This window comes from Humulus lupulus, chromosome 8 (genome assembly GCF_963169125.1).
Source record: "Humulus lupulus chromosome 8, drHumLupu1.1, whole genome shotgun sequence".
NCBI lineage: Eukaryota > Viridiplantae > Streptophyta > Magnoliopsida > Rosales > Cannabaceae > Humulus > Humulus lupulus.
In genome coordinates this window covers 150,780,492-150,789,919 of record NC_084800.1, presented here as the reverse complement: position 1 = coordinate 150,789,919, position 9,428 = coordinate 150,780,492, and the positions used below count along the sequence as shown (strand labels likewise).

The 9,428-nt window shown below is 35.9% G+C and overlaps 1 protein-coding gene across 1 annotated transcript; it reads left to right on the top strand.

Moving 5' to 3' along the window:
* The first annotated feature begins 5,022 nt into the window (after positions 1-5,022).
* Positions 5,023-5,613, top strand: LOC133796157 (uncharacterized). Its single transcript, XM_062233640.1, has one exon. The coding sequence runs from the start codon at positions 5,023-5,025 to the stop codon at positions 5,611-5,613; it is 591 nt and encodes a 196-aa protein (XP_062089624.1).
* Positions 5,614-9,428: the final 3,815 nt, after the last annotated feature.

The following is a 9,428-nucleotide window of genomic DNA, read 5'->3' as shown; positions in this document are numbered from 1 at the left end:
TAAAGTTGTTAGCTATACACATAGACAAAGTAACTTGTAACTTGTCACTTAAACACTTACTTGGCGGTCCGATTCGGAGCTTTGAGCATGTGTATCGAGGAAAACTTCATGCGAAGGAACCGTTTTTCTCTGATACCAACTGTAATGACCCACTAATCTAGACTAATTGGACCATTATCGAAACTATACATAAAACTTACATTTTTACAAAAATACCATAATTTATTGAGTAACTTGAAAAATAAGAGTTATTTACAAAGAAACAGAATACTAAGAAGGATTATGGGATCCCATTGTTTTTAAAACAAAACATGATTTAAAATAAAAGACATTACATAATAATGCGAAAAATACACATAAAAACCATAAAAACATAAAAGGAGACTATATCCTCGAATCGAATAACGCTCGGCCCCTTGACTCCATTCATCATCGATACACATCCTCCAAGCGTCACGAATCTTACCGCCTCTAAACTTATTTTCCTGCACATAAACAGAAAGGAGTGAGCCTAATGCCCAGCAAGGAAAACCTAACACATAGTCATATACATAATTTCATAAGAAAACATAAAGACATATCATAACACATAATTCACTTATTATAATGGCCATTATTACTTGGGGTCCCATAGACTAAACAAGCTTATGCCCATGAGATTAGTGGGGTCCTACCAGCTAAATAGGCTTATGCCCACAATCCTTTTGGGGTCTTGTTAGTCAAATAGGCATATGCCCAAGCCTACAACATACACATCAATAACATATAACATATGAAAACATAACACATAAAATAGCACAATCATAACCATGTAGATTCTAGTCTATTTTCCTTACCAAAGTTACCGAGATTATGGACTGAGTTGGGATTGTTGGAACACTCCTAAAACCATAAGAAAGAGTAAGTCTAAAGAAAGGAGATGAAATGAAAGAGATGGAACGACTAAACCATAGAAAACATACCTACCGACTTATATGCTTAAAAGCTTGGATTCCCTAACCAAAATAAGAATAAGGTTAGGGGACTGAGTAGAAGGTTTTGAGAAAGGAATTAACCTAAAAAAATACAGAAAAGAACTAGAGTCTTGGGTTTACCTCAAAGATTGCAAGACCAATCTAACATCCACCGAAATACTATAGCACTCACTTACTTCCCAAAGTGTTTGATAAGCTTATGATGTTTAAGCTTATAGTTTTTCCCCAAACCAAGTGTTTACACTCTCACACTCACTTAACACTAGCAGCCTCTGAACTTAGAGCAAATGGTGAATAATGGCTGGGTACTAGGTCCTATTTATAGAGTTTGAGAATGAAAATATCTTGATTTTACTTGAATAAAAATAATGGCTTTTTAGGTGAAAATCTTTTGAATAATCGTTCAGCAGAGGCTGAAGACTCGTTCAGAAGATGCTGGACTGTAGAAGGAGTTTGAATGGCTGAAGGGAAAGGAATTCAAAAGTATTTGAATTTATGCTGGTGGAGGCGATATATCGCCCCCTATAGGCGATATATCGCCTGGACCTTTGTTCCCGAGGCGACCGTGCATCGATTCGTGTTTTCCGTATCTACGTGCTGCGATATATCGCCCCCTATAGCTGCGATATATCGGCATACGCTGAATATTTAAACACGAATTTACACATTTTTAGCTGAGTTTGAATGGAGTAAACAGCCTTGACTAAGCCCTCAACGCGCTCAAAGCTGCTGACTGACCCTATACATTCAAACTTTTACCCTTATTTAATTTAATCCTCAAAAATACTTAATCCTTAATTACCATTCAAAACATGTGCTTAAAATCCTATTGGTTGATGTCTAAACCTTATAATATAATAATATAATTCTTAATATCAGACACATTAATCAAACCTTAGGTTATACTTAATATTCTTAAACTATAGGTTAAACTTAGAAAATTTATAAGTACTACTATGAGTGTCCAAATAACTCCCGGTCTGAACCAAAAATCCAAAGTAACAATGATAACACTAAACATACTATAATACTACTAAACAATTGGCTAAGTAAAGTTCTTGGACTCTACAAGTTGTGAGTATAACGAGAGACAAAGAAAGCTGTTAGAGAGACATAAAAAAAATCTAGGCTCTATACATTCTTAAAATCTGGAAATAAGCCATTAGAATTCCAAATAGTGGATACTTTAACAATTCTCTTTCATATTAGATTCAATAAATCTCGAACTAGGGACTTGTGGGTTAAACTAGTGAAAAAGAAATGTAGAAGGGATAGATAAAACCAATTGTTGCCCAATACATTAAAAAATGTTCAAAGATGTTAGTAGCATTCCATGAAGTGGTTATTTTACGGATTTCTGCATAAATTTTGAATAAATAAGGTCCGAGGTAGTGAGTTGTGAGTATAACGAGGGATAAAGAAAGATATTAGAGAGACTTAAAACGAATCGGGACCCGCTACATTCTTATATACACGAAATAAGCCATTAGAATTCCAAATAGTGGATTTTTTTAACAATTTTCTGTCAAATTTGATTCAATAAATCCCGAACAAGCGGCTTGTGGGTTTAACGTGTGAAAAAGAATAGAATTAGGGTTAGATAAAACCAATTGTTGCCCTACACATCCAAAAATGTTCCAAAGATGTAACTAGCGTTCCAACTAGGGGATATTTTATAGATTAGTTCAAAAGTTTATAATTAATAAGGTCCGAGGTAGTGAGTTGTGAGTATAACGAGAGATAAAGAAAGCTGTTAGAGAGACATAAAACAAATCTAGGCCCTGTACATTCTTAAAATCTGGAAATAAGCCATTAGAATTCCAAATCGTGGATACTTTAACAATTCTCTTTAATATTTGATTCAATAAATCTCGAACTAGGGACTTGTGGGTTAAACTAGTGAAAAAGAAATGTATTAGGGATAGATGAAACCAATTGTTGCCCAATACATTAAAAAATGTTCAAAGATGTTAGTAGCATTCCATCAAGTGGTTATTTTACCGATTTCTGTACAAATTTTGAATTACTAAGGTCCGAGGTAGTGAGTTGTGAGTATAACCAGAGATAAAGAAAGATATTAGAGAGACATAAAACGAATCGGGCCTCGCTACATACTTAAATACACAAAATAAGCCTTTGGAATTCAAAATAGTTGATATTTTAACAATTTTCTTTCAAATTTGATTCAATAAATCCCGAACAAGCGACTTGTGGGTATAACGTGTGAAAAAGAATAGAATTAGGGTTAGATAAAACCAATTGTTGCCCTACACATCCAAAAATGTTCCAAAGAAGTAACTAGCGTTCCAACTAGGGGATATTTTACAGATTAGTTCAAATGTTTAGAATTAATAAGGTCCGAAGTAGAGAGTTGTGAGTATAACGAGAGACAAAGAAAGCTGTTAGAGAGACATAAAACAAATATGGGCCCTATACATTCTTAAAATCTGGAAATAAGCCATTAGAATTCGAAATAGTGGATACTTTAACAATTCTCTTTCATATTTGATTCAATAAATCTCAAACTAGGGACTTGTGGGTTAAACTAGTGAAAAAGAAATGTAGTTGGCATACATAAAACCAATTGTTGCCCAATACATTAAAAAATGTTCAAAGATGTTAGTAGCATTCCATGAAGTGGTTATTTTACCGATTTCTGCATAAATTTTGAATTAATAAGGTCCGAGGTAGTGAGTTGTGAGTATAACGAGGGATAAAGAAAGATATTAGAGAGACATAAAATGAACCGGGACCCGCTACATTCTTATATACACGAAATAAACCATTAGAATTCCAAATAGTGGATTTTTTAACAATTTTCTGTCAAATTTGATTCAATAAATCCCGAACAAGCGGCTTGTGGGTTTAATGTGTGAAAAAGAATAGAATTAGGGTTAGATAAAACCAATTGTTGCCCTACACATCCAAAAATGTTCCAAAGATTTAGTGTCATTGCCAATTAATGGGAGATTTGAAATGAGAATAATAAAATCAATCAAGTCATTAAAGGAAGTTTGTTGTATTAGTGAAAATTGCTTATGGCGAGTACGTTCTACAAAGATGAAAGATTCAGAATTCTTTGTCATTCGACAATACCATGGTCTTCACACTTGCTCATTGATGAACCGAAATGCCAATCATAGACAAGCATCCAGTCGTGTTATTGGTGCTCGTGTCCAGGGACACTTCAAGAACAGTAAGGATCCACTCAACCCTAGAAGCCTCGCTGGATTCATGCGCGAGGAAATGAAAGTTCAAGTCAGTTATTGGAAGGCTTGGAAAGGAAAACAATGGGCTCAAAATCTGATCAGAGGAACAGCAAAAGAAAATTTTTCCTTGCTCCCTTCGTATTGTCATATTTTGAAGCAGGTAAATCCAGGCACAGTTACCCACATTGAACTTGATTCAGAAAATACGTTCAAGTACTTTTTATGGCATTGGGAGTGGCTATAAGAGGGTTCACCTACATGAGGAAAGTAATTGGTATAGATGCGGCTTGGATCAAAACTAAGGATAAGGGTGTGTTATTAGTAGCAACTACACAAGATAGTGAATATCATACTTACCCCATTGCATGGGGTTTGGTTGATAGTGAGAATAACGCTTCATGGACATGGTTTTTAGAGAAGTTGAAGGAGTTGATACCTGATAGCTCAGACTTGTGTTTTATTTCTGATAGACATCAAAGTATCGAACATGCAGTGCGTCATGTTTATGTTATGGCTTCTCATGGGGCATGCTATTGGCACGTAAAGCAAAATATAAAACATCGTTTCAAAAGCGCTGCTTCAACTAAATTGTACAAGAAAGCTGCAATTGCATACCGTATCGAAGAGTTTAATAAACATTTTGACCATATTCGCAAAATATATCCACGTGTTGCTAAGTATCTTGAGAATGATGTCAAGTTCAAAAAGTGGTCGAGAGCACATTTTGGTAGTAATCGGTATGAAGTTATGACCACTAACATAGTTGAGACTGTGAATAATTTGATGCGAAAGGCAAGAGAGCATCAATAATTGCTATGATTGATTTTATCATAAGCACCATGGGACAGTGGTTCCTTTCTCGTCATCGAGAAGCATATGTTGTGACAACTCCATTGACACCGAAGAGAGAGGAAATCTTAAGAAAAAGATGGGATGAAGTTGGTTCATTGATAACACTCCAATTAAATGAGAATGAGTACAATGTAATGTGCGGAGAATTCGATGCAATAGTGAATTTAAGGTCAAAAAGTTGTACGTGCAAAATTTTTGATATCGAGAAGCTTCCGTGTGTTCATGCCATAGCAGCAGCAGGAAAGTCCCAACCTCAAAATACTGGGGAACTTATATATTCGATGTGTTCAAAATTCTACACTTCGGAATATTGGTTGTTAGCATATGCTGAAACGATCTATCCTGTTCCTCCAAACTCACAGTGGACCAACATTCCTGAAGATGTTACTGCAATACAAGTGATAACACCACCTGAAGACAAGACTAAAGGGCGACCAAAAATCAACCTCATACCTTCCCAAGGTGAAGTTTCTAAGAGACAATATAATTGTGGGGCATGTGGGCAATCAGGACATAATGCGCAGAAGTGTCCAAGTCGTCAAGCGCCATCAGATGTTAGAAGCACAACTAATATGTGATTTATTATTGTATAGTTTTGTAAACACTATGTTCACAGTTTCCTTTTTTAATCTATGTAAACTCTGTTGAGATTTATCTTTCTTTTAATCTATGTAAACTTTGTTGAAATTTATCTTTCTATTAATCTATATAATCCAATGTGGCCCTTAGGGTCTCTTAGTGCAATTTTAGGGTCTCTTAGTGCAATTTTAAGGTCTCTTATAAATTATGTGTGAATTCTTCAATGCGACCCTTAGGGTCTCTTAGTGCAATTTTAGGGTCTCTTAGTGCAATTTTAAGGTCTCTTATAAATTATGTGTGAATTCTTCAATGCGACCCTTAGGGTCTCTTAGTGCAATTTTAGGGTCTCTTATAAATTAGGTGTAAATGCTTCAATGCGACCCTTAGGGTCTCTTAGTGCAATTTTAGGGTCTCTTATAAATTAGGTGTAAATTCTTCAATGCGACCCTTAGGGTCTCTTAGTGCAATTTTAGGGTCTCTTAGTGTAATTTTTGGGTCTCTTATAAATTATGTGTAAATTCTTCAATGCGACCCTTAAGGTCTCTTAGTGCAATTTTAGTGTCTCTTAGTGCAATTTTAGGTATAAATCCTTCAATGCAACCCTCAGGGTCTCTTAGTGCAATTTGAGGGTTTTCTGTAAGTGATGTCTATAATCAATCAATTTTCAGCAGTGACCAAATTGCACTAAGCGACCCTGAACGACCCATATGGGTCGCACAGGGTCGCTTAGTGCAATTTGGTCACTGCTGAAAATTTCACTAAGAGACCTCGTGAGACCCATATGGGTCGCATATGGTCGCTTAGTGCAATTTGGTTACTGCTGAAAATTGCACGAAGCGACCCTGTGCGACCCATATGGGTCGCAGAGGGTCGCTTAGTGCAATTTTCAGCAGTAACCAAATTGCACTAAGCGACCCTATGCGACCCATATGGGTCTCACGAGGTCTCTTAGTGCAATTTTCAGCAGTGACCAATCAATTATATCATTACAATTTGATCATTTAATAATATTGTATAAGAGATACATAACACCAAAAGTGAATGTTCGTAACAAAAAAAAAACAACATATCTAACTAGGGATCTGCACTACCTACATATAATTGAACTGCATATGCTTGTCTAAAAGTATCTATGTTGTCGTCGTTTAGCAACGTTCTAGCTGACTCGTTGCACTTACCAGCAATGTGCATTTCTATTGTCTTCAGCATGAATATACCACAATCTCCCCTATGAAAGACAAGGTTAACTATATTAGTATTATCTTGAAAAGTTGACTCATACATGTAAATTTAAATGAAACTTACATTCTATTGCTTTGAGGAACAGTATCTGCGGGGGCAACTTCTATCTTCATGAAGTACTTACACTAAGCATGAAATTCATTAAAATGACCACTATCACGAAGTAATAGCGGAAAATATTCGGCAAGTGGTTGCACTGATCTTTCCATTGCTTCTATGGAGATCCAATAGTCTGGATTGGAGTTATAAATCCATATTGTCCACATTCTAATGTCTACTACCAATGCCATCCAATGTTTGTTATTATTGTTCCCTGGCACATAGAAGTAATTCACTTTGGACCAAAGTCTCCCTCTAATGGGTCTGATTGCATCAACAAATGACATTAGCTGTGGAGATTTTTTGTATACTACGGTGCTAGTCTCTCGAGACTTGCAATATAACTCACGAACATATTTCCCAAACTCATCAGTCAAAATGCATCTATCTTGTGGAAAGATGTCTTGAAATTTGTCCATTCGTTTTCTAAATATATAGGTTGTTTCATCCACATGCTGCCCAAAAGCATCAACTATTCAATATTAGTTAAGCTGAAAAATAAAACTAGTATTAACTAATTATTATGAAATAATTGAATGATAAAGCTTACCTCGCTATCAATATGTTGTTGCTTTGCCAACAATGTCTCAAAAAAACTTCTTTCTCGAAATAATGGGCCACAACGAATGACAGGTCTACCACATGTATCCCCATTGTACCACCTATAAAAAGCTTGCACATCCTCTTCAATAGGCAGCCTAAAAGGGTCGAAAGTAGGAGGTTCTAACTTTGAGTATCGATGTTTCTTTGGTCATGATATGAAAGGTGATAACAAGTTTCGAGCACATTTTCTTAATCTCAATGGTCGGCCATCTCGAACTACCTGTCATCACCAGGTTCTTCGTTACCAACCCCTTCATAAATAATTTATGGTGGTGTCTCATAGGTATGTGCAGGTGAATGAGATGGTGTGGTGATTGCGTCTCTGGAAGGTTGTGCAGCCATATTAGTTACCTTGGGGTCACTATCTATATTATGCTCTCCTTGGGGTGTGGTGAATCTATCTTCAAAGTTTGCATGCGCATTGGAAGGTGTATCCTACAACCATTAAGTAACAAAGCATTTTACTTATAATTAAGAAATAAAGAATAATCAGAAGCTAAAGTACTTGAAAAGTTACCTGTGGGTCTTCACACCCAGAAAAATGTGCATGCACAGGTCGAAGGATGTCAATCAAAACATCCAACTTTTCCATTAATGCCACATTTCTCTCTCTATTTAGAAACTCTTTCTCAGAGTTGGCTGCCATGATTGCGTCATGCCTCTCTTTATTCAATCGTTCCATCTCCTCATACCTCTCTTTATTCAAACGTTCCATCTCCTCATACCTCTCTTTACTCAAACGTTCCATCTCCTCATATCTCGCTATGTGTAGTTTTTCTTGGCCATCCATGAAACATTTTATTGATTCCAATAATTCACTATGAACATGATCAGTTGGGGCAGATTGTGAGGATAGCACAGGATGAACTGGAGTGAACTGAGGAGGTGGCATAGAAGAATCTACAAATATCTGGTTTGAAGGACCCTCTGAGGATGGTGGATGAGGAGATGGAGGTAAGGAATCTGGCGTAGAACAACTCGTATTATTGTGGGCCTCTTCTCCCACAACAATACGAGGATTATTACGCAGGATGACACTGCCGCCTAAAAATGAAGAAATCTGATCTATAATGTCATCTGCATTGTCTTCATAGCTATGAAGTCTTTCATAGAACAATTGTACCTTCTCTTCCGCACTTGGAACTAGAGTAGGTCACACAAAGAACTGGAAAACCAAATAAAGAAAAGTAAAATAAGTTAACATAGCCAAATATATTTGCGTTTTAAAAAATTCATAAGCAATTTTTATACGTGGATAAATACCTCATCATCTTCTATTACTTTGGATATTCTTGCAACTGTGATATTTTGGACCTTAACATTTATATTCCAACCAATCCATCGTGGAATATGATTTCCTGGAATTCTTTGTCCAATCATTTCTCCCAATTTCGGCATTGCTTCACAGATCCATATCTATAAGAATCAAAATAAAAATTGTAAGCATGAAAAACATATGATAAGCCATACTTATCAAAATTTAGATACACAATTTTAGATTATTTTACTTGAAATATCCAAGGACAACATATGAAGTTCCACCTGATCATATCTACATTATGATCTTTCTGGAACTTTACACGAGTAATTTGATCTACAATCTTCTCATATACCAGCCTCCCCTAAGGATATTTATCAAATATTTCCAAATTATCCACTAGTCGCAGCCAAGATAAATCTATTGTGGTACCGACACTTGAATTTAACATAAATGCACTTAGTAGGTAGATAAAGCATAGCTTCACTCTGTCTTTCGTTCTCTCCTCTTTTGGCATATTATCTAGCACATTTGCTACATCCTCTATTTTTATAGGCCTATCCTTGAAGTACTTATTCTTTAAATTGTTTGATGAAACCACATTTAGTTCTT

Coding starts and splice junctions, on each gene's coding strand:
- LOC133796157 (XM_062233640.1), top strand. CDS start 5,023: ATGGGACAGTGGTTCCTTTCTCGTCATCGAGAAGCATATGTTGTGACA.